This window comes from Pelophylax lessonae (assembly GCF_965119305.1).
Source record: "Pelophylax lessonae genome assembly, chromosome: 1".
In the NCBI taxonomy this organism is placed as follows: Eukaryota; Metazoa; Chordata; class Amphibia; order Anura; family Ranidae; genus Pelophylax; species Pelophylax lessonae.
In genome coordinates this window covers 651,873,386-651,900,136 of record NC_138768.1, presented here as the reverse complement: position 1 = coordinate 651,900,136, position 26,751 = coordinate 651,873,386, and the positions used below count along the sequence as shown (strand labels likewise).

At 40.5% G+C, this 26,751-nt stretch overlaps 1 protein-coding gene across 1 annotated transcript in view; it reads left to right on the top strand.

Moving 5' to 3' along the window:
• Positions 1–26,751, top strand: part of MAML3 (mastermind like transcriptional coactivator 3) — a 521,970-nt gene that overhangs the window by 296,335 nt on the left and 198,884 nt on the right. The window contains exon 2 of the mRNA XM_082261851.1: positions 8,865–10,370. Coding sequence (XP_082117977.1) covers positions 8,865–10,370 — 1,506 coding nt within the window. The remainder of the gene's footprint in view (positions 1–8,864; positions 10,371–26,751) is intronic.

Below are 26,751 nucleotides of genomic sequence, written 5' to 3'. Positions count from 1 at the left end.
ATGTTTTGTAAAAATTTTGATTTTTACTTTTTTTTTTTTTTTTATTGGGAATGTTATATAGCAGAATGTGAAAAATATTGTTTTTTTTTTTTTTCAGAATTGTCGCTCTTTTTATATTTTATAGCGCTAAAAATAAAAATGGCAGATGTGATTAAATACCACCAAAAGAAAGCTCTATTTATGGGGAAAAAAGGACATCAATTTTATTTGGGTACAGTGTCGGACGACTGCGCAATTGTCTGTTAAAATAATGTAGTCCCGAATCGCAAAGGTAAAACTTTCTGGTCCAGAAGGGGTTAATATATATGTATATATATATATATATATATATATATATATATATATACATATATATATAGTTTTTTTTCGTACAATAAAATAGTAGAAAACCATTAGGGATAATATTTTAGTTACCCAGAGTTGGACTTCAATGCATACCAAAAGAACAAAGAGGGGAATTTATCAAAACTGGAGCAGCTGTTCATGGCAACCAATCAGCTTCTTCCTTTCATTTTCAAAGCTTAACTGAACAAGCTGAGGATAGAAGGTGATTGGTTAATATGCACAGCTGTTCCAGGTTTTGTTTGCTGGGGTTTGTAGAAATTCCCTCCCATTGTGTTCCAGCATACTATATACACCTTCATCTTCATAAAAGCACAGGTGTGAAATAAAAACTCGCAAGTTGTGAATTCCCATGTTGTGTGTTCAATGTAAAACGGGCCCCAGTGCATAATGTCAGCACAGCGTTCCTTCTACCTGTTTTAATATCGCCTTGTGCGTCGTAGGTGGTACTGGCAGTGAACAGGTTATTGGAGCCCGGTGAAGACAGATCGTGATCGGCAAAGACTGTTACCATAACAACAGCACCTTGGCTTAATCTCTTTGGAGAAATGAATTGCTGCTGGTGATTTAGAGCAGAGCTGCTCCTCCAGGCACATAAAACCTCGAGTACCCCTTCTTGTGTTTATGCAAAAGATGCTGCATTTATAAATGTAACGCTTCATTTCAGCCTCTTATTGAGCACTTTCACAGATCATTTCTCAAAAGGTTTCTCCTTGTTTTAGTTTGTCTTCTAAGTGTAAAAAAATATATATCAATAAGTTGACAGATAAAATTCTGATTTTTGTCATAGCTTAATCCTTGGAAGGTAAATTTTCATTTTTTTTTAATCACATTTCAACACGTGTCTAGCATTGGGAGCTGTTTTGAAGGAGTTTACGAAAATAGGAATGAAAAGGAAATTTTCCAGCTCATTACACAGGCTACCAATATGAAGTGCTTTTGGGATAGAATGAAGCTGAACGCTTATTGTGAAATAAAAACCGTACTTTGAGAAACATAGGCGGCCTCACGTTTGTTGCCAGTGTCACATACTTGATTAGGAGTGTGCCTACAGTGTCTGTACCCTCACCCATTATGAAGGATCCATAAGCCTTCTTTATGAGTTTTCTTCACTAATAGGTAAATCCCCTAAATAAGTATATGTAAACCTAATTGCTAAAAGTCTCATACAAGCTTTTAGTCTTTTTTAAGTCTTTTTTTAAAATCTGCATCTTTCTTTAAAATAGTTTCTGTTGATGCTGCCATGAAGGTCCTTGATCAGGCCATTTCTATTACGGGGTGGCAACACTAATAGGTAACTTCACTAATAGGTAACTCCCCTAAATAGGTATATGTAACCCCAATTGCTAAAGTCTCATACAAATGTATTTATTTATTCAGGTATGTAGACAGTGAGTGCAAATAGGCTTCATGAGTCCAGCGGAACTAAGATGCAACAAAGAATAAAAAAGTGAAAAGAAGTATATTGTTTCAAAAATTAGCAAACTAAGGCAGACAACACATTAATCATTTTTTTTTGGGTCGAAACAAAAAAAAGACCCAATTCCCCCAGCAAAACATTTGATGTGGATAGGGGAATCACTCCCAGGGTCCTATTAGGTTCTGATGGGAGAGAGCCTTCCCCACCATCAGAACACATTGATCAGTATTGCCAGCTATAGCCTCTTTCGGAACTGATCATTCGGGAGAAAAACCTGAAAGGCCAGTTGTACAGAAGTCCAGCAGTCAACTTCTGTACAACCAGCCTGCTCATACATGGGTTGAAATTTGGCTGGTCCCTGCTGAACTGGCTGAATTTTGATCTATGTATGGCTGCCTTTAATGTCATTTAGTTAGGGTTTCCCATCCAACATCCTAAGTGGTATTGAGCCCAAAAACAAATATTTGTTATATTGCAGCTTACCTATTTTTAGATATTGTGGCTGCACTAGTTTTCCAGGCTTTTTCCCCTTATTTTCACCTGTTAATCCTACAGACCAAGCAGTCCAGCAAAAGTAGAAGTGAGGGTGATGAGACAAACCATTTAATACTGAAAGTGATGCTTACAATGGCCAGCTGTTATTTATTTATTCAAAAAACGTATTCTTAAATAAAACATTTAAAAATCTTTTGCTGTAACTGCTTAAAATTGTTAGCTGGTATTCAGTTTTACATTTTTAAGTTATTTGCTTTTAAATCTGCTACAGCATCTAACTCCACCCTTTCCCCAAACTGATAATGCTGCTGTCCAAGGGTGTCTCTGTTGCTACTCCATCTAATGCAGCCACCAAATTTAATGATAGATAAGCTGCAATATTTATGTTTTTGGGTTTATTATCACTTTAAGTGCCGGTTCACACTAATACGACTTGTCAGGCGACTTGGTCAGCCTGGCAAGTCGTGCACCGTCGCGGTCATTGAGTAGTACAGGACCGGTTCTAATAGGAGTGACACAAGTCGCTCCGACTTAGAAAAAGGGTCCTGTACTACTTTGGGGCGACCTGGAGGCGACTTGCATTGACATTAATTTTATGAAGTCCGTGCAAGTCGCGCCAAAGTCGCGCTGCACGCGACTTCACAGGTCGCCCCCTAAGTCAGAGTGACCTAGTGTGAACAGGGACTTAAGTTGAGCTGTTGATTTCCAATATATCTGATGCAACAAAGGATAAGTTGTACCTGTAGAATTTCATTCAAACACCCAGACAAGAAAGTATAAAAATTGCTCGTCCGACCATTTGTTGGTGCCCTTATGGACTTAACTAATTTTGAATAACTTTTCTTCGATTACCATGTCAGTGCCTCGCTTTTCATAAAATGAATGTTCTAATTCTGGAATAAACGTTGAGAAGTGCATGTACATAAAATAAGTTACAATTTGTTCTCAGCTGGGAGCAAATTCAGCACTTAGAAATTAGTCTGTACCCGTTAAGATTAAAATTGAACATTTTCCATTCTTGTCTTTCAATTTTTTTGCTCGCTGTGACCAAAACTGATATTAAGTTGTACTACATCAATTGATGAATAACTAGATTTGCATTTTAGAAAGGGCTTAGTACTCAAATCCACCCTGAAGAAGGAATATAATCCCGAAACATGTTGGGATACATCCAAGCAACTCATGTGGACTGACCATAGTCTCTCTCTGGTAGTACCTAGGGTGCATTCTGATATTTTTGAGTATTTGTTTTTATATTGTATTCTGTGTACCTTTGTCAATATTTGTATATATGTTAGCAACATTTATGGCTCTTGGGCGTATCTAGCCCTCCCTCCTATTTTTAACTAATAAAAGTTGCGTTGTTGTCTTTTAAACTTATCCATGTTTTCACCTGATTTCTGCCCATAAAGTCCATGGGAGGTTTCTCTTGTTGCACTTCCGTTGCATCACACATACATGGAATTTGGAATGTTGGCAGTCCTTTACACTCAAACCCCGAACATCAATGCAAAACTGATATTTATGTCGCCCCCTTTATTTCTTAGATGATCAAATAAACTTTCTGAAAGTTACATCTTTCCTACCAAATTCTACAGGCCGGCTTAAGACAATTGCCAACAATCAGTAGTTTTCAACCCTACAACTGGAGACAGTCTCCCTCCTTTCTAATATGCTTTTTCTACAATAGACAATCCTGCAAACTTAAGGCCCGTACACAGGATAAGAAAATCTGAAGGGAAATTTCGTCCGACGACCGATCTGCTGATTTTCAGATTGTTAGTATGGTGCTTTCGACAGCCGGCTCCGACTTTTCGGCTGACAAAATCCTGATGTGCAGGCTATAAAATTTTTGTTGTCCGTAATACAACGTCCGATTTTCGTCTCATTAGTACAGATTTAGACGGAAAAAAATCTTAAGAGCAAGACTAGGCATGCTCAGAGACAAAAGAACACATACAAAGCAATCCAGCACATGACATCACTTCTGAAGTAGAATTCTGTCGTAGGGGAAAATTTGTATGAAAAAACCTCAGATCTTTCGATAATCTGATCGCATGTACAGGGCTTTAGACTGGTATTGACAGCAGATACTATTTTTCTTTGATTTACAGCTGTCAGGGTAAATCATCATGGAGAATTAGCATGACAAGTTAATATGTATAGAAGACAATATTTTGAATGTAATGATTGCAAAATATTATTTTCTCTATGTATAAACCTATCGTCTTATTTGAAAGCTATGAAAGCGGGTGTGCATGTATACACATCAATATTCAGCAATAGGATTTTTCTGTACCTGGTTAAGGTTTTTTATTTCTCGACAATTCTTTCTTGTGTTTTGTGCGTGCGATGGCTGACGCAGTTGTTTAAAAAAAAGGAAGCTACTGTACGGTCTTTTACTTATGGGAGTAAAGTATGATGCATTTATGTTTTGTCCATTGCTGCTTTGGGGCATGGATATGATCTCAGCGCTGTGGATATAGAAGGCTTTGATCTGTAGCTGGGGTAAAGCCTTACCTTCCTTAGGTCCCTTAACGCCCTAGTGGAACAGGCCCTGACAAGAGAAAGTGTCAGTGGTGCTGAGTTAACAGGCCTTGTATCAGCTGGCTTCCCTATGACGGCAGTCATGTCTAAGCCAGGATAAGTCTTTGATTTGGGGAAGAACTAAAGGAGTGTCTTGAAAACACTTCAAACGCTAAATAAATATGACTAAGACAACTGTCATGGATATGCTTTATTTCTAACAGTACTTGTGTGTTTAGTGGAATGTGGACACAATTCCTTTCATCCACAGATTAAATGTTGCAGAATTCCTCATTTTGTTACATGTTTTATGTATGGGATGCTTTTTGTAGCTATTTTATTTACAGTCACTTCTTTATGTGTTCTAGATCAACTTCATGTGCATCTCTTGCATCTATTTCTCACGCTTAATCCAGTCAGTTCCTACACATCAATCATGGGCTTATTTTACACAGAAATTCCAGTTTGTCCGCTTCACTTTGCATTGTAAAGCTTTTAACTTTTAATATGCTACAATTAACTGTAGACAATGTTGCGATTGCTCCTGTGATTTTGTGTTTTCATATTTAAAATATGTATTAGATTATTTAGGTATAGAGTAGAATTGGTCACTAGGTCAGCCGTTGTATTCCTCAATTTTTTAAGTTTTAAACTGAGATCTAAAGCCGGTATTCTGCCGAAAACTCCAACTTGCCAAAATCTCCAACCATGTCACTTCCGGCCACTGTACAGCTGCAATAATTGGAGATTTTGATGAGTTTTTTTCACAGAACAGTCTATACCAGTGATTGAAAACCTTGGCACCCCAGATGTTTTGGAACTACATTTCCCATGATGCTTTTGCACACTGTAGTCTTCTGCAGCATCTTGGGAAATGTAGTTTCAAAACATCTGGGGTGCCAAGGTTTACCATCACTGGTCTATACACTCCGGAACACCGGGTAAGTAGGAAAAAAGTTGCCACCGCCTTGGAGGCAGCCGTGTTTTTGGTTAGTAGCGGGCAGACTAACAATGTCCACTAATTTCATTGTGTACCGGAGTGTATAGGCTGCCCTTATTTTATGAAAACCGCAACTCATCAAAATCTCCAATTATTGCTGCTGTACATTCACCGGAAGTGAGGTGGTTGGAGATTTTGGCGAGTTGGAGTTTTCACCAGAACACTGGCCATAGATGAATTAAAAATCCATAGGCCGGTAAACTCTTTATGTGTTATAGAGCAACTTCATGTGAATCTCTTGCATCTATTTCTCACACTTAATCCAGTCAGTTCCTACACATCAATCATGGGCTTATTTTACACAGAAATTCCAGTTTGTCTGCTTCACTTTGCATTGTTTGCAATGAAGCTTTTAACTTTAATATGCTACAATTAACTGTGGACAATGTTGCAATTGCTCCTGTGATTTTGTGTTTTCATATTTAAAATACTTATTAGAGTATTTAGGAATAGAGTAGAATGGTCACTAGGTCAGCATTTTTATTTCTCTATTTTTTAAGTTTTAAATTGAGTTCCAAAGCCGGTGTTCTGCCGAAAACTCCAACTCGTGAAAATCTCCATCCACGTCACTGCCGGGGACTGTACAGCTGCAATAATTGGAGATTTTGACGAGTTACTGTTTTCACAGAACAGTCTATCTATACACTCCGGTACACGACGAGTAGAGTGTTTTGACAGAACACCAGGTAAGTAGGAAAAAAGTTGGCGCCACCTTGGAGGCGGCCATGTTTTTGGTTAGTAGCGTGCAAACTAACAATGTCCACTCATTTCATTGTGTACCAGAGTGTATAGGGTGCCGGTGTTCTATGAAAACCGCAACTCATCAAAATCTCCAATTATTGCTGCTATACATTCACCGGAAGTAATGCGGTTGGAGATTTTGGCGAGTTGGAGTTTTTACCAGAACACTGGTCATAGATAGATTAAAAATCCATAGGCCGGTAACTTATTTATGTGTTATAGAGCAACTTTATGTGCATCTCTTGCATCTATTTCTCACGCTTAATCCAGTCCGTTACTACACATCAATCATGGGCTTATTTTACACAGAAATTCCAGTTTGTCCGCTTCACTTTGCATTGTTTTCAATTAAGCTTTTAACTTTTAATACACTACAATTAACTGCAGACAATGTTGTGATTGCTCCTGTGATTTTGTGTTTTCATATTTAAAATACGTATTAGAGTATTTAGGAATAGAGTAGAATGGTCACTAGCATGCTGGCTGTACCCAAGTCAATCCATCATTCAACTTGGGTTTAACCAGCCTGTCGGATTTTTACATCGATTACTGCCGGCAACTATTGCCACTATCAGTAATCATTGTGTTCTGCTAGCTGGGAAAGCTTCCCCCCCAGAGCAGAACACAATGGGGCTGCTGAGTTGAGGGAGTAATCAAGCAATTTTCTTTCCTTCCACCCAATGTGGAAAAGAAGGAAAACCAAATCATCTATGGCTTGCTTTAGGCTACATTCACAAGCTCAGCCTTGCCTTAGGCTACATTTCATGGACTTTGCTTCTGACAGCAGCTAAACGCCAGTAACCTGCACTTAAAAAAGTTGAAATATTTCCTGCAGATAGTTGCAGTTTGTAAATGCAATTTACCTGCATTTAGATGCGTTTAGATGTGTCAGTCTTTTCAGCTGTTTTTTTTTCCATTCTTGGGGGGATGTGATACCCCAGGCACCTCCTCTTCCTCTTTGTAAATAGTTTTCTGATTAAGGAGATAGAGTTGTGCAATTGAAATGGAGTACAGAGCAAAGCTGGTGCTTAGTTACCATTCTGCGCCTGCTTGAGAGAAGAAGATGATTGAGGCAGATAGAGAGGCAGAAAGAGCAAATAAAGCCAAGATGGGCACATCCTCCAACATCCCAGTGTCTAAAGCTACATTCATACCGGTACTTGAGGCCGTTGTGAATTGTAGCAGCAGTAATCTTCTGATTCCTGCTGCGGCTGTGAGCAGCTAGGTGCAGCCGCCAGCCATATTCACTATATAGACAGGTTGCTTGTAGCCGCAGCTACTGATGGCTCTCCTCTTAGTCAGTGATTACCTGCAATGATCGATGCTCACTACACTTACGGACAGCCGCCAAATCCTGCGGCAGCTGGCAAAATAGCCGCTCTCAGCTGCCGCAGGACTCAGAAAGATCCCTGCTGCTACAATTCACACCGGCCTAAATCGCCAGTGTGAATGTAGCCTAAGAAGTACAGTGTTTCATAAACTATCATAAACTTTGCAATATTGCTATTAAAAGGGAACCTGCCAGTGAAAAATTACTGATAGTGGTGTTAAGAACAGACTCCAAAGGGACCTTTCATGTAATTTCCATTGTGTGTACATTTTTTGTCCAGGGTGGCCCATGATCCCTAAACCTGATACCTGTCCATGGTCCACTGAGCTTACTTACTGGGTAGTGAAAGGTTGGAATGCCTTAGCTATAAGACTGAGCAAAATCAAGACATTGCCAGCTTGGGGGAAGGGTGATGGAGTTGCAGATTTGTACCCACAGGCATGTCAAATTCACTTTAAATGTTACCGTGTAAACCATCCACTTGCAGCCCTACCACACAGAATTAAAGGAATTCTATGGCCACAGCATACATTTAAATGCTATCAAATCAGCATTGTAATAGCCATAAAGACAATAGTTATTTTTGACAATATATGCTTACTTCAAAATTCTGCTGTCTGCTGTCTGTCTGCACAATTTATTGGATTCTTTTACTTTCATTTTCTAAGTACTACATATCCCATGGTACCTTGCTTTCCTTGTTTAGATCGTCATTTCCTTTTCTGTATCAAAAGGAACCATACTTTCTCTTTGTTCTCATAAGTACACTATCAAGTTATACTGAGAAGGGGAAAAATTCATAAATATTTGTTATGAAGGTGTAAAGATATCCTAGTTGCATGTGAGATTCAATATGGCCGATAAAACAATACAGATTAGTTGTGGAGTAACCCATCATATCCCTGATTAAATATGTAAACATGAATAATGGTACCTTTGCTTTGCACTGTAGTCTAGGTCTCACTTGTTTATAGAAGCTAATGTATTGATTTGTGTTCTTTTATTTGCAGCTTCAAGAAGCTGTGCAGAAGAAATTAGAAGGGGCACGTTCACCGCTTAATGGAGAGCAACAAAATGGCATTTGTGATGGCAGGTATTCTCCTTCTGCTAAACGGCGAAGAAAGGACGTGCAAGGTATGGACACTCTTAATAATATTTCAAACATGCCACTGCCTTCGGTGTCGCCCCTTCACCAGCTTGATATAAAGCCACACCTACCTGTTACTAATAGCGTGACTCATTCAGGTGGAGCAGAGGACATGAATAAAAATGGTGGACAGCAAGATGTAAAGGTAGCAGTAAATGGTTCTAGCGAGTTGGAGGAGAATTTCAATGTCATCAACAAAGAAATGAAACAAGAACCACTAGATGACGCTTCGGTCATTGACACTTCTGATACTTCCCTTTCCAACCAAAACAAACTTTTCTCAGACATTAATTTGAATGACCAGGAGTGGCAGGAGTTGATAGATGAACTTGCTAACACAGTCCCTGAAGATGATATTCAGGACTTGTTCAATGAGGACTTTGAGGAGAAAAAGGACCTAGACTTCTCCAGGCCTACAGCTCACACACCGCTTCCTCAAGAAAGTGCCAGTGTAAAGAGTGATCCATCTCACTCGCCTTTCCCACATGTCTCAATGGGCTCTCCCCAGGTTAGACCATCTTCATCTGGCCCTTCTTTTTCTAATGTGTCTTCTGTGTCCAGTATACCCTCAGTATCCAGTGCTCCATCAACATTAATGCTTGCAGGTTCCCCTGCAAGTTGTGTTGTCCAGTCGCCACAAACACCAAATCCACCTCATACACCAGGTCAGACCTCAACAAGACCTGGCAATGGCTATGTAATGACACCAACTTCTAGTTCAGGAAATGGGTCTGTAAACCTCCCAAGTGCTGACTTATCTCCAGCTGAGCAACTAAAGCAAATGGCAGCACAGCAACAGCAACGAGCGAAGCTCATACAACAAAAGCAACAACATCAGCAGCAACAACAACAACAACAACAACATACAAACCAGCCATCCAACTGGTCACCTGTGGGGCCTCCTACTAGTCCATATGGAGGAACGTTTGGAAATGAGAAGCCAAATAGCCCAATGATGTATCCTCAAACCTTCAACAACCAAAATTCTATTGTACCTCCGATAGGAAATAATCCATCTAAAACCACTATGAACAACTACCTCCCTCAAAGCCACATGAACATGATAAGTCAACAGACCAGCAATCTAAACTCCAACTCAATCAGCAAAACACCCAATATGCTCAATTATGGTAATACAAAGCCACTGACCCATTTTAATGTAGATATGAGTCAACGAATGACTCCTCCAATTGCCAACCAAAACAAAAATGCCATGTTACCGTACATACAACAGCAGCAACAGCAGCAGCCTCCAATGCCACCACAGATGAGCCATTTGAGTGAGGAACAGAAGCGCATACTTATCATGAAGCAGAAGGGACTTATGAATCAGCAGATGGGTTATGGATCTCTTCCGAATCATGGCCAGGTAGGTGCTAAAGTATTTCTTTCAAGTGCTATGTTCAGATGTTTATTTTAGTCTTTAGACTTTACCTTAGTCTTAACTTAGCTTTAGTCTTAGGACTAAAGATGCAAGTTTGCGCAGCATGGCCTCTACTATGGCCCTTTAAATAACAGAACAAAGAATCACTGCGATGACTACATCTATAACTTCAAACAGAAAATATGGTTTAGGGCTCGTTCACACCAGACCGCAGTGAGAGAAACCCTCATTTCATGCTTGTTTCCCACCTCGAGTTCAAAACACACTGGGTATGCAATCTGCTGCGGGTGTCAATGTATTCCTAACTACACTCCAAACACAGATCGCAAATGCAGTGTGTTTGCCTGCACTGGATCACATGGTACCACAGTAACATGCGATCTGGTTGCAGTGCATTTTAAAAAGTAGAACATGCACTAATTTTGGTGCCATCCAGTGCAATTTGAGCTCATTCCAATGAATAGCCTGAAAATTGCACCGCACTGAATCACACAGGAACTACAGTAATCTAATAACAGTTCAAATCTCAGTTCTTTTTAAGGTACCTGTGTATCTGCTTATATCTAAAGCATGTTTTAGAGATAAATTAAAATGATAGTTTTATATACCAGTATAAGTAGTTCTGTTCTTGACTATTCACTATATTGTGCTACATTTTACTTGTTTTTCTTGTTCCTAGAACATCTTGATGGAATATGCTATGTAGGTTGTGGACATATGTGTTGCATCTTCATCAAATGAAAATAAACCTAGGTGTCTTTTGTTCTATTATAGTTTGACTTGCGTGCAGTGATCAAAATTTCACATGTGGTCATAGAGGAATCAGTGTACAAGAGCATATGGAGGGGAGCTAGAACCCATGTTGAAAGTGAGGGAGTGACTTGCACACGTCTTGTAATGAGCGCAAGGGTTGAGGATGTGGATCAGATGCCGTGGTGCAGTAGTTAAAGCAGGAAGGAGGGTGTGTAGGCCTGAAGGTGAGTGCAGGAAGTAGGCATGATGTTAAAGCAGGAGAGGAAGAGAGTTGGGTTGGAATGAGGACGTGTGCAGGTGGGGGGGGTGTAAGCTGGGGCAGTGGGCAGGCATAGTGGTGAGTGCAGGGTTGATGCAGGTGTGGTGGTAAGAACAGGAAGGAGGGGATGTGGATTGGGCACTATGAAGGGAAAGGCAGGGGTGCAGGAGCTGTTGTGAAAGTGGCAAGGTGGTGTTGTGACAAGACTGGGGCTATAGAGTGCAGGAGGGTGATGTAGGTGTGTTGGTGGCAGCAAGGGTGTTATATTGACAGTGGTGAGAGCAGGAGGGAATGTTCATGGCAGGGCGGTAAGAAGAAGGGGCTTCTGGCAGGGTACTGAGAGCAAGCAGCCAGGCTCCTTCTTAATGTTATTTGGATGGTTAGGTAGTGCTTGCACTTTGAAATGGTCCTTTTGGTATTTCACTATCCAGTGTCCTTCATTTGTGAGTCCAAAAATTAAAAAAATATGTGCATGTGACAATCAACAATATATTAAGTACAGAAAATTATGATGACATTGTGTAAATCACTCCTCTTCAACATTGAAAACTGTGATAAAGACAGTCTTCTACCAACACACCACCTCCAGCCATGCTTTCCTATGTATATTGCTCACCTATTTATAGACCTCTAGAATATAAGAGTTCTAGACATGTCTAATGGAGAATTGCAGGGCATTACGGGAGTGCACGTGTCAATTTTTGCCATGTGCTATCTCCAATATAGTCCATGGAGTGTAATTGTTCTTCAGAAATTTGTCTTTCTCTCTAACAATTTACAATTTAACTCTCAAAATATTTTTTTCCTTTTCATCAACTAACCTAACATATAAACTTTGTTATTATTTTGACCATTAAATCTCAATGTAAAAATGGAAACAAAAACTGCATTTTACTATCTGTATTCTTCTCAATAACTATAAGATACAGTATATTTATTGTATGCATACACACACACATACGTCTTTTACTCTCCATTACCTCTGCAGCCAGGTTCAGTCATCACAGAACAAAGCTAAGGTATAAAAGAAGATAAATGGCTGGAAAGCACACTTGTGACCCAGGGTTACTTGCAATCTCTGTCCATCTGATAAAGAGCAATATCGTGTTCCCTATCTCTATCCTCTTCCATTATCTTTAGGACTGTCAGGTACACAGCAGGATGGAGAAATCGGATTTCTTCCTGTGCTTACAGGAGGTCTTATGAGCTGTGCAGCCAGTTTACACTGCACAATCTCATTACAAGCTGTTCTATGAATCACTAACATGACTTGCAGGGCTCAAAAAATAAGTAAACAATATTCTGGACATCAGTCTACCAATGTTAGGTTTTCAATATGGGAGAAGTTATCTGTCAAAGAGTATGGTTTAACCAATTTCTATTTTATTCTTATTCTTATAATAATTTGTAAGATCAGACGTTTTGTAAAAATAACGTCAGTAGCGATATCATCTTTTTTGTAGTTTCCTTAGAAATCCATGAATCCTCATGTTTAAGGGTATATAACTTTGAAGTGCATCTTTTATTACCTTTATGTGTGTATTGTATGAATAAATTGCTGGCACATCACAGTTTATGGCAACAATATAATAAAAAAGCTGAGCCTTTTAATTAATCTGTGATGTCACTTTGCCCAGGCTGAGATGACATCATTAGTCTGCTGCGGGCAGGAAGAAGCATTTTCTTGGTCTCTTCTCATGTAGAGATCAGACTGGAACATTGTAATTTTGTAGTAAGTCACAAAGGTTAAATAATGGAGCAGGAGCCTGATGTGTCAGACATTTGTAAATTTGACATGATTGTAATTTATGGACTTGGACTTCAGTCTTGGAGGTAGATGGCCATTGATAATACCTGAACAAAGATGAATGCACTTGAAGTAGGACTAAAGGCAAAACTTTTTTTCATTTTGTCTAGAGTAAAGGCCCGTACACACGATAAGAAAATCTGTAGGGAAAATTCATCCGACAACCGATCTGCCGATTTTCGGATTGTTAGTATGGTGCTTTCGACAGCCAACTCCGACTTTTCGGCTGACAAAATCCTGATGTGCAGGCTATATAATTTTTGTTGTCCGTAATACAACGTCCAATTTTCGTCTCATTAGTACAGATTTTGACAGAATAAAATCTTAAGAGCAAGACTAGGCATGCTCAGAGACGAAAGAACACATACAAAGCAATCCAACACATGACATCACTCCTGAAGTAGAATTCTGTCGTAAGGGAAAATATGAAAATAACCTCTTCACTTTCCACATCAGACTAGCATGCCACAAAAAACGGACGACAGATCTTTCAATAATCTGACCGTGTGTACGGGGCTTAAGGGATAGGTATAACCAGGGCTTTTTTTCTCAGAGAATGGGTGCAGGAACTTAACCCCCCCCCCAAACACACCAAGCAAACTGCATCAAATAGTGGGTGGGGCCAAGTCATAAAGAGGCAATAAATACCTGGAGTGCATTATGTACAGTGCAAAGTGCAGAGTTGTGGGGGGTTACACACAGAGTGCAGAGTTCAGGGGTGGCACTACACACAGGGTGCAGAGTTCAGGGGTGGCACTACACACAGGGTGCAGAGTTCAGCGCTCTTCCACAGCCGCTTACCTCTGCATTCCCCATCCACATCTCCTTTTCACAACCCCTTTAGCTCTGACATTTGCTCAAACACCCCCCCCCTCCGCCCCTCCACTGCCCCACCTTCTCTTTCACTCCTTATAAGCTCCGCCATCTTCCACATGTCTTATTTTGTTTCCGTATTAAGCTGAAGCACCTAGCTGGCTCTAGTACCTCCCCACAAACTGTAGGCAGTTTTGCCTTTCTTACTTGCAGGGAGATCATCCAGCAGGTATATCGGCATATGAGCACCAGGGAAAAATGGAAATCACAGAGGATTAGCCTACCACACAATGCCCCACTCCCGCCCATGACCACACTGCACCGCTGACACCTGCATCTCTCTTGTCTACTTCCTGCACTCAGTGGGATCTGCTCAGGAGATCAGACCTGTGGGAGATGTCGGGAGACAAGCTGTCATTTGTTAACACAGAAGCCAGACTTCTGTGGTTACAAGTGATAGTGGTGAGCAGAGAGCCTAAACCAAAGGTGGTGGAACTCAGTTCCACCAAGTTCCAGCTGAAAAAAAGCCCGGGGTAAACCCATGTTAATTTATTTTTGCCATTTGTTTTCCATTGGAGAGATTTCCCTTCCTTTTCTGTCCCATAGCCAAAACAATGGCCTGGTTGTCACCAGGGTCACCAGAACTAGTGTCCCTATTTCTCCTCTATTCCTGTTTTGGTAAAAACACAAAATTTGAGATTTTCTTTCACTCTCCTATTGGTATACAGGACAAAGAGAGATGGTGAATCTCCGTTATGGGGGACACAGACAAACAATAAAAACCTGACAGGTATCCTATTCCCTCTCCACTCTATCCGAAATTAAAAAGAAAGGTTTTGACTTTAGTTATACTTTAACCTAAAAAATAGATCTGATGCTAGGTCCAGATAAAATACAATTAAAGGTAAATTATAAAATAATATTAACTGAAAGCTTAGAGCTTAGAGCACATTCCCTCTACTTACCAGTTACAAATTGATCAGTTAACCCAAGGTAATTGTTAGAAAAATTTTGCAGAGTATATACTATTGCTGGACATGCACATTTTTAGTTTCATTGTATATTTTGACTATATTATTTTGTTCCTTGCACCACTGCTCTACATGTACCTTGACTGTTTTTACCATTGAATAAACAGCTGATTATCTCCTCCATACACTACGTATAGCTCCCAGCACATGTACTGTAGATTTGGGTTACAGATAAAAAAAAAAAATTGACCATACAAACGCACACAACTCGATTCTCAGCCTTCCTGACGCTTTTTCATTCAGTTCTAACTAGCACAATCATTCTTCAAATAAGAAATTCCTATTACCGATGTACTTGAGGACTATATTAAAGAGAACTGTCTCCGTAGGCAGTTATCTTCCCATTGTGATAACATGCCCTAATGATGGAAAAAGAACATTTCTAGTAGATGAACAACTTGATGCCCACTATGTTTGTTACAGATTGCACATGTGTTATATAGGAGCTCTGGATTCATTTAATGCACACAACATCAATTGCTTGAGACACAACACCACTTTGTTGTCAGTTGCCCTACTGTTAACTATTATATAAGATCTTTTCATGCCTTGTTATATTGAAATAGACGAAATATGTAGGTTAGGCCTGAGCCATTGCTGATCTAATTTTAGAAAACTAAAAGACAAAAAAGGTCACCTGCTGATTGTACACACAGCAGTTGTCTTCCAATTTGCAACTACTTTTCATTAATCAACTTGATCAGCAAAATCCCTGTCATGTGGATGTACATACACTATTGGTGGTAGGTTATCTTGATCAATTCAGTCCTTTGGATGGAAAACTGGTTGACATTGCAGCATATACCACCAGCAACACTAGTAATATAAGTATGCATGACTAAATTCCCCAATATCAGTCACTGATATTTTAAGCATGTTTAATCATTTCTGCATGATCTTTTCACCATAGAGCCACTAAAACCATGTGTTGCAGTCATGAAGGCTAAGAATTCTCAAACAGCACTAGCAGTTTTGGATGACCTGATGGCTAAAAGAGGCAAAGCAATGATTTGCATGACTTCCACCAATTTACCTGTAGCACTGCCCCCTTGAGGACTGCTGAATTCTTCACCTTTTTGGGTCCCTCTGGGTTACCGTTATTAACTGCATGCACAAACTTAACACTTTACTTTCCGGCTCAGTCAATGATCAGTCTAGGGATTGTCGTTGTTTTTGTTTTGTTTTTTTAAATAGGGATGAGAGAAGGGATAGAGTGGGATACTCCAGAATTGAACTATTTACAGTTGATGAGGACTCCTATCTATAGATGCAGTAAAGCTGCATATTCACCTTGCCACTAGATACATTTAAGGTAAAGTCTCTGTCATGAAACTTGATTGAGCAACAATCTTCAGGGTACTTGCCTAGCACCCCCTTTCATTCCACCAGCTGACACCCGTCCTCTAACTACTCTACTCCGGGGTGGCCCCCTCGCAGGTCAGGCCCTCAGACACGATACCCCTGTATTCTCAATACCATGTTATCCAGTGTCTCAACCCCTCTAGTCAGCTCTCCTGGTCCTCTGGGTTCAGCTCCTTCCTTCTGGTTTACCAGGCCGACTGCCTGTGACCACATGCCACCAATGCAGAGGAGGAGACAGCCGTCACCCTCCTTCCAGAACTCTGCTCACCAGCCAAAGACCTTGTGCACATGTGCTCCTGGCTTTTATACCACACCCCACAATGCACCAAGACAGCAGTCTGTACCAATCACTGGGGCTGTGTCAAAGCCTGTGTACCCATTGGTTTCCTTCACTGTCCAATTTGCCTCCCTAGACCAGACAAATCACTCACTGAGCACCATGAGCAGACCTAACTCACAGATCCTGCTCTCTGTTAAGCAGAAAGCAATATAGAAATTGCCTGCTGCTCCTCTGATAGGAAGACAGAGCCAAAAACTATACTCCCTCTCTAGCACCTACCTAGGAGGGTGCTACATACACATAAGCAGAAACTAGGTTTCTTGTTTTGGGGTTTTGTGCTAGAAGTGTGAACGTGTAGATGTATTCTATTATAAGAAGACAATGCTGTATCTCTCAGAACTTTACAAGTGGGCTTTTTCATTCCGTTTGTACCGAGACCTTCTTGGTTGTACGGTTCCTCTGGACTCACAAGCCCTACATCATAGAACTCTTAAAGTGGAAGTTTAGGCAAAAACGAATGAACTTGAATCCTACTCTATGCCACATTCTAAGACTAATCTTTCTAGCCCTGTAAAGCAAAAATCACTGAACTTACCTGCTCTGCAGCCGCACCGGTGCGGTCCCAGGCTTAGCTGGAGAGACAGCCAACAATGGAAGCCCCATAGTAATTCTATGGGTGATGTCATTCCCCAGGGATTTCCCATCTGTTATCGGTTCTCTCCTGCAAACAGCATCCTCTGCTGGAGAAAGGACCAGATCGGCCGCAGAAAAGATAAGTACAGCGATTTTTGCTTTACGGGGCTAGATAGATGAGACTTAGAATGTTGTATGGCCTATTCAGCAAATAGCAAATGGAACATTCAAATGGAATATCTTGTTTCATTATTTTCCTGGGACTTTTCCTCTGACATCGGTCATTCACCAACCTGTTCTAACTTTTAGTACACCCTTGCAATACAATCCTGTATCTAATTTAGAGGTGAGCTTTTTGGTTCCCTTTGTACCACTTCTTTGTAACCTTATTGATTGTGATGTTGTATATAACTTATTCACAAAAAACAAATGGAACATCTGAGATTTCCCTCTTGTTACATTTTTTCCTTGGGTGGGGTGGGGGGTGGGGGGTTCGTCTAAGAATCAGTCTTTCACCAACCTCTTATATCTTTCAGTACACCCTTCCAAACTAATGTGTGTTATTAGTATAAGCAGACTGTGATTTTCTATTGTTGTGACTTAGATGATGATCAGATCACATTTTATGACCAATTTGTGCAGAAATCCATATCATTCCAAAGGGTTCACATACTTTTTCTTGCAGCTGTATATGTATATACAGTGGGTACGGAAAGTATTCAGACCCCCTTAAATTTTTCACTCTTTGTTATATTGCAGCCATTTGCTAAAATCATTTAGGTTCATTCTTCTTCCTCATGAATGTACACATAGCACCCCATACTGACAGAAAAACACAGAATTGTTAACATTGTTGCAGATTTATTAAAAAAGAAAACTGAAATATCACATGGTCCTAAGTATTCAGACCCTTTGCTCAGTATTTAGTAGAAGCCCCCTTTTGATCTAATACAGCCAGGAGTCTTTTTGGAAAAGATGTAACAAGTCTTTCACACCTGGATTTGGGGATCCTCTGGCATTCCTCCTTGCAGATCCTCTCCAGTTCTGTCAGGTTGGATGGTAAATGTTGGTGGACAGCCATTTTTAGGTCTCTCCAGAGATGCTCAATTGGGTTTAAGTCAGGGCTCTGGCTGGGCCATTCAAGAACAGTCACGGAGTTGTTGTGAAGCCACTCCTTCGTTATTTTAGCTGTGTGCTTAGGGTCATTGTCTTGTTGGAAGGTAAACCTTCGGCCCAGTCTGAGGTCCAGAGCACTCTGGAGAAGGTTTTTGTCCAGGATATCCCTGTACTTGGCTGCATTCATCTTTCCCTCGATTGCAACCAGTCGTCCTGTCCCTGCAGCTGAAAAACACCCCCACAGCATGATGCTGCCACCACCATGCTTCACTGTTGGGACTGTATTGGACAGGTGATGAGCAGTGCCTGGTTTTCTCCACACATACCGCTTAGAATTAAGGCCAAAAAGTTCTATTTTGGTCTCATCAGACCAGAGAATCTTATTTCTCACCATCTTGGAGTCCTTCAGGTGTTTTTTTAGCAAACTCCATGCGGGCTTTCATGTGTCTTACACTGAGGAGAGGCTTCCGTCAGGCCACTCTGCCATAAAGCCCCGACTGGTGGAGGGCTGCAGTGATGGTTGACTTTCTACAACTTTCTCCCATCTCCTGACTGCATCTCTGGAGCTCAGCCACAGTGATCTTTGGGTTCTTCTTTACCTCTCTCACCAAGGCTCTTCTCCCCCGATAGCTCAGTTTGGCCGGACGGCCAGCTCTAGGAAGGGTTCTGGTCGTCCCAAACGTCTTCCATTTGAGGATTATGGAGGCCACTGTGCTCTTAGGAACCTTAAGTGCAGCAGAAATCTTTTTGTAACCTTGGCCAGATCTGTGCCTTGCCACAATTCTGTCTCTGAGCTCTTCAGGCAGTTCATTTGACCTCATGATTCTCATTTGCTCTGACATGCATTGTGATCTGGAAGGTCTTATATAGACAGGTGTGTGGCTTTCCTAATCAAGTCCAATCAGTATAATCAAACACAGCTGGACTCAAATGAAGGTGTAGAACCATCTCAAGGATGATCAGAAGAAATGGAAAGCACCTGAGTTAAATATATGAGTGTCACAGCAAAGGGTCTGAATACTTAGGACCATGTGATATTTCAGTTTTTCTTTTTTAATAAATCTGCAACAATGTCAACAATCCTGTGTTTTTCTGTCAGTATGGGGTGCTATGGGTACATTCATGAGTAAGAAGAATGAACTTAAATAATTTTAGCAAATGGCTGCAATATAACAAAGAGTGAAAAATTTAAGGGGGTCTGAATACTTTCCGTACCCACTGTATGTACAGATCTGTATATCTACAGAATATGTGATATTAGAGAAAATGAAAGAATTTTTATTCCAGTTTCTAAAAACATGGGGTTGCAGTGGGAACCTAGGGTAGATGGATACTCTGTTACTACACCGAGGAAAGCTTTTATAAAAAAGTAAGGAGACCCCCTTTAGGATATTTCACACAATATTTGCATTTCATTTTGGGAAGGCAATGAGCAGTAGTTTTATATTTGTGATTTTAGACTGGGAGAAGTAATCAGTACACAGAGATAGCTTTATGTAAAATATCTTTATCACGCCTTACTTTTCTGTACGGAGTTGGGTGATGTTCTTTTGCCGTATGCTCTACCTAATTCCATACATCTACACCTTGAACAGAGGAAACATGAGTCTTTGCACATGGACTGCAATGGAGCCTTGAGATGTTCCTGTAATGTACATGACAATAGAAAGGTATACACCTGCTGGCACAGCTGTGCTCTGAATTTTGATCAGCCTGTACCTGCTGCTGTCATGTTGCTGATATGTGTCTGTCACAACAAGGCAGAGTGCTGCCTGCGTGTTTAATTACCATTCAAACCCCCCGATCTGCTGATGGACAGTATAGAAGAGGATGTGTACTCTTTTCCTAATCGTTATACATAAGCATGTCACTGCTCACAAAATGTTTTTTTCCTTCTACTGACTTTTTTTAAACAATTATTTGTCAAAGGGCTGTAGTTGTGCTTTTCATGAGACGAGAATGTGTTTTTCACCTTGTTTTAGCAAAAAAAAAAAAAAACGTAACTCAGAAAACGACTTTTTTTTAGATTGGATTTCTAGTCGGAATTCGCATTTGTGTCTGTGCGCTTGAAGCTGCGGAACATTTGAGCAGCCTATTTATTTTAATGGTCTGCCCAATATAGGACAATCACACTAATAAGATGCCTGCACCTTGCTCCACCAAAATGCATGGTACTTTGTTACCATGCACTGTGGTGAGCTGCAACACACATGCGTCACGTTAGTAAGGGGCATTGGGGTGCCATTAATAATGACTGGCAGCACTGCAGCGTACCTGCAAGAAGGGCACGGGGTTCTGTGCGCTGTGGGAATGCGTGTAATTTTGCGTGCATTCCCAAGGCGCACAAATGTGAACAGAGGCTTTCATTTTGTGCTATAGAGAAAAAAAGTTCAAGAGCTGAAATTTAGTTGTGTTTACACTGATCGAACATATATGATCCCTCATCGAAACAATAAACCATCTCATATTCCCTCAATGGCCATGTATCAGTAATAAGTGGGAGCTTATTCAAATGTTTTTTGTCAATTATAAAAAGAAAATAGTTATTATTTAACCACTTCTGGAGCGGAAGATTTTCCCCCTTAATAACCAGGCCATATTTTGCGATTTGGCATTGCGTTACTTTAACGGACAATTGTGCGGTCGTGTGATGCTATACCCAAATAAAATTGATGTCTTTTTTTCCCCACAAATAGAGCTTTCTTTTGGTGGTATTTGATCACCTCTGCAATTTTTATTTTTTGCGCTATAAACAAGAAAAGAGCGACAATTCTGAAAACAAAAACAATATTTTTCACTTTCTGCTATATAACATTCCCAAAAAAAAATTAAAAAAATTAAAATTTTTAACATTATAAGCCAAATTGTTTTCTGCTATATATTTTTGGTTAAAAAAAATCACAATAAGCGTATTTTGATTGGTTTGCGTTATCTCGTCTACAAACTAAGGCAAAAGTTATCTCGTCTACTAACTACGGGAAAGATTTATGTCATTTTTATTGTTTTTTTTTTTTTTTTTACTAGTAATGGCGGCGATCTGCGATTTTTATCAGGACTGCGATATTGCGGCGGACAGATCTGACCCCTAACTGACATTTTTGACACTTTTGGGGGGACCAGTGACATTACTTCAGTAATCAGTGCTAAAATTTTACACTGTCGACACTGGCAGGGAAGGGGTTAACACTGTGGGTGATCAAGGGCTTAAATGTAAGCCTAGGGGAGTGATTCTAACTGTATGGGGGTTGGGCGTGTGAAATGATCACAGAGACCAGTGATCCTAAGTAGAAGGATCACAGGCGTCTGTGATCATTTCAGAGAGAAGAACGGTCGGCTGTGTTTACAACAGGGGGGAGCGATCGCGGGTGTCAGGCGGCAATCGGAGCCGCCTGCCCCGTGCATCAGAGTCCCTGCTGCCAAGTGGGGGCGGGAGCGCGCCTTCGACGGGGCAGGCGCGCGTAGTCCTACGTCGGTTCGCACAGGAGGGCCAGCCTGCCGCAGTATATATATGCGGTGGGCGGTCCGAAACCGGTTAAATTTAGTAATTTTTTTATTTTTCCCTCTGTTCTTGTTAGGCTGAACATACATGTTCAATATTCTTGCACAGTTTTCCTTTAGATTTACATTAATCTATGTAGTGCAAGGGCCTGCCTAATTGGATACAATTGAAAGTTGTTTAGTTTTGACCTCATATTTTGTGGTTTTTGGTGAATGTAAAGAAAAATTGTACAAAAGGGTTGAACATGCATGACCAGCCCTATGCCTCGTACACACGATCAGATAATTGGACGACTTATCGTTCGCATTTTGTTGCATGATACTAGTATCGAATTCAACAATGTGTACTAAACGTATGATTTTGGAAAAGCTTCCTTGTTACTTAGCTACGTAAAACAAAAACAATGGCAGCCAGGCTTTTTCCAGGTTATTTTCGTGTTTGTGATCATGCGTGTTCCTTGTCTATCGATTTTTAGCAGACGCATACTGTACTTTTTAAACTATTGTCGTTCGCTAGGCTATTGTACGAATAAAATTTTTCTGTTTGTCCCTTCGGACTTTGTTGGACAGAATGCGGTGATCGGCTGTCGAATATCTGTGTACTAACGATCAGATTATCGTCCGATCAATTCAAAAGCGTTTTTTTTTTTCGTACGATTGTCTGATCGTGTGTACGAGGCATTAGTCAAATTCATAAGACTAATTTTTGCAGAGCTTACCACCTGAGCTTACTTCACTCACAAAGCAAATCACACATACAGTCATATGACATACCTTGGTTAAACGGGTAAGTTCACCTTTTCATGAAAGATACAATGGTGAACTTAATCCAAATACCCACTATACCCCTCTGGGCCCTGCTGCACATAGCAGCTGTGATGCCTTGTGCTGCGGGTGTAGTGGTCTATAGACCAGACAGGGCAATACGCAACACTGGAGTGAATATCCTCCTAATAGCAAGGACAAATTGAACAGAGCAGATATGGGACCAAGCTGACCAATAAGAAGCGCATCTGTGGCTTTTTTTCTAGTAAGGCGTCCCAGGAGAAAAAAAGTGCTTTTCTCATTGCTCATCGCGTTCATTTGGTTGCGCTGACCAATGAGTTCTTGCCTTTTGGAGCATTATAATGGATGCACACTCCAGGTCCATCTATTGCGGTGTACAGTGTGCAGACCGCTACGCTGGCAGTACTATGTGCAGAAGGGTTCGGAGGGGTGGCCAGGATATTTGGAATCAGTTTATTTTTTGTAAAAAGATGAAATCACTCTTTAACCACTTTAAGACCAGGTTTTTTTGGCACTTAGAGTTTAAATCAGTATTTTTTGCTAGAAAATTACTTATAACTCCCAAACGTTATACATTTCTTTTTTAGCAGAGACCCCAGAGAATAAAATGGCGATCGTTGCAATTTTTTATGTCAAACGATATTTGCACAGCAGTGGTTTTGCAAAAGCAATTTTAACACTTTAATGAATTAAAAAAAACAAAAAAAAGTTTTTTTAAAATGTGAAAGATGAAGTTACGCTGAGTAAATAGAAAACTAACATGTCACGCTTTAAAATTGTGCACGCTCGTGGAATGGCGACCAACTATGGTACTTAAAAATCTCCATAGGTGATGCTTTAAATGCCCTTACAGGTTACCTGTTTAGAGATACAGAGGAGGTTCAGTGCTAGAATTATTGCTCTTGCTCTAATGTTCGCAGTGATACCTCACGTTAACATATGCGTGCGTGACTTACTGTACGTATGCATTCGCTTCTGCACGTGAGCGCGGCGGGATGGGGGCGCTTTAAATTGATTTTCTTATTTATTTTACCTTTTATTTTTACACTGTCCCTTTAACTTTTTTTTTTTTGATCACTTTTATTCCTATTACAAGGAATGTTAACATCCCTTGTAATAGAAATAAGGATGACAGGTCCTCTTTATTGAGAGATCTGGGGTCAAAAAGACCCCAAATCTCTCCTTTACCTTTAAAAGCAAAAGATAAAAAAAAAAAAAAAAAAAAATTATCTTTTGCTTTTAAAGGTAAAATTTGCTAAAATTGTTTTATTCCAACAACATCATGATGTCAATTCTGGGCCTCCAGAGCTATAGAGGCGATCAAAGAGGATCTACTAGCCGGCCACACCGTTGGATTCCGCAAACTGACGGAAATGGTAAGCCTGAGAAGCACCAGTGAGTGGGGCAGGATGGGACATGTGCCCTTCCCTGCTTCTGAAAGCATTCCAGTGGCTCATGAGCAACTCGGAATGCTTATATGACAGGGTTCTTCAAACTATGGCCCTCCAGTTGTTTAGAAACTACAATTCCCATCATGCTTAGTCATGTCTGTGAATGTCAGAATTTTACAATGCCTCATGGGATGTGTAGTTCTGCAACAGCTGGAGGGCTGAAGTTTGAGGATCCCTGTTATATGAGATACCAGTCGCCAGCTGTAAAAAATAATACTTAGGTTATGGCTGATATCTTCAGCCATAATGCCGGTAAACCACTTCAAAGCCTTAAGTCCCTTACACATGATCAGAATATCGTATAAAATATACCACTTTTCCTGATATTCATTCAATATGTGGACACATGATTCCTGGTCCTTATTTGATCTCTTTGAATTGTCTCTGGTTAAAGAAAACCTGTACTTTTCCCAAACTAGGTAAAGTATTGGATTCAATTGATAACAGGCATCACTAGGCATTAAAGTATAACTATAGCAAAAATGTTTCTTTAGTTTTGGATATAATGGAGAGGGATATGAACACCTGTCAGTTTTTATTGCTGTCTGTGCCCCCATTATGGAGATTCATCCTCCCGTTTAATGTTATCCTTGAAATTGAGAATGAAAAAAATCCCTAATTCCCAAAGTTCTGGTGGCCCTGGTGACAATAATCCCTCATTTGGAGGAGTTTCCTTTTCCTTTCCTGTTGTTGCTATGGGACAGGGACAGTAAAGGGAAATCTCCATAATACTGACAAAAAAAAAGTTTTGCATTTAGTTGAAGTTTAAAGTAAATCTCCAGGTTGAGAGGTAAGTAAATGCTTGCTGTCCAGTCCTAGGTACTACTCTCTGAAAATCTGTAATAGGAGTGCAGCTGTACCATTAACCTTCTGCTTCTGGCCCCCTTCTCACAGAGGCAGCTGTCTGTACCTCTTACAACTGCAGGGAGCCAGCACAGGGCAAGCAATCTAGCTGCCATCTTGGAATTTTGTGGCATTGTTCTGTTTTGTCAGCATACTCCTGTTTTAGATTCTGTAGTCCACAGACTAGGCTACAGCTGTAAGATACACTGAAAGAAATAGACATCTATGACCAATCAGCTCTATGCTTTATGACTGGTATCAGATGTCTATGGGTACTAATATTAAAAGCGTAACTCTACTTTTGTTGAGAAAAAAACATCCCCCTCTGGGTGATCTATGTACATTGCAAGGATTTTAACAACTTTTGTTGCAGATTCCTACCTTTTGTTATTCTGAAGAAATCTCTCTGTATCTAATGGGAGTGGTTTCATAATGATCAACCAGCTGTGGCACCTGCGGGGCACTAATAAGAAAGGTTGCATAGTCTGCATATCTTTAGACATGTCCCTTTTTGGAGTATCTCACCAAAAATGAAATTTTTGTTGCAGGGGATGCCTGAAATCTGACTTGTATCTTAGTGTAGACTTTTAGGAAAATCAGTGAGCCAATCACACAAGCAGGAAATGATGTTTCTGGGGTTGGTCAGTACACATTCTGTGTACAGAACACCTCCAGGTAGCCATATAGCATTGCATTTTCAGAACATTACAGAGCTGCAGATTGAAAAGGAAAGGTAATTTTTAATAACGTTCAATTACAATATTACTTGCGTCGCGATTATATACGCTAGGGATCGACCGTTTATCGGCAAAGCTGATATATCGAGGGCCGATATGCACTTTCCCCGATATATTGGAATTGGCCACCAAGGTGGCCGATATTACCGATATTTCGGAAAGTGCTTGTACCGCAGTGATGCCTGCAGCTAGAGGCATCACCCCGGTACCGGCCTCCAGAGCTGACGGTCGGCTGTCTTGTAATGACAACTGATGCGGCTGAGAAGCCGCTCGGCTGTCATTACAAGGAGTGGGAGGGGATGCCCCCCCTCCCGCTGCCTTCCACGGCTCGCCCAGGTCTCCGGTCCCACCGGGAGACACGGGCAACCAGCCTGCACGGCCGCCGAAGGCCCGATCAAAGCCGCATTTGGCTCTGATCGGGTCTCCATGCAAAAACCCCAAAGTCATGACATCAAAGTCATGTCATGACATCACTTCCAGGTACTCTCCCCAAATTAAAAAAAATGACAGCATTCAAAACAGCCAAACTTGGTGTTTTGAATGCTTTTAAGTGCAGAGGAGGGGTTTGGGTTTTTTTAGACCCCCAGATCCCTCCACAAGAGTACCTGTCAAGTAAAAAAAAAATAAAAAATATCATTTATTTTAAATGTACAAAAATATCGGCCGATACCGATACGCGATGACCAAAATATCGGTATCGATCACTAATATACGCTATATTTTTTTTTCTTAATTTGGTATTTTTTTTCCCCACGAAAGTGGAGTTACCCTTTATATCTAAATCTAAACTCAATATGCTGTTGCCAATAGTGCCCCAAGATTAATGATTTCTTGTCAATATGTCAAAAAGGTTTGCTTTGCTAATAACACTGAGAAAAAAACTGACAGTTCACATTTCAACCTCTTAAGGTCGTTACTAATAAAAGCTACTTTATACACAATGTATTGTGTTATAATCCCACTTAACCAGTACATCACAGGTTCATGTCAAAAAAGG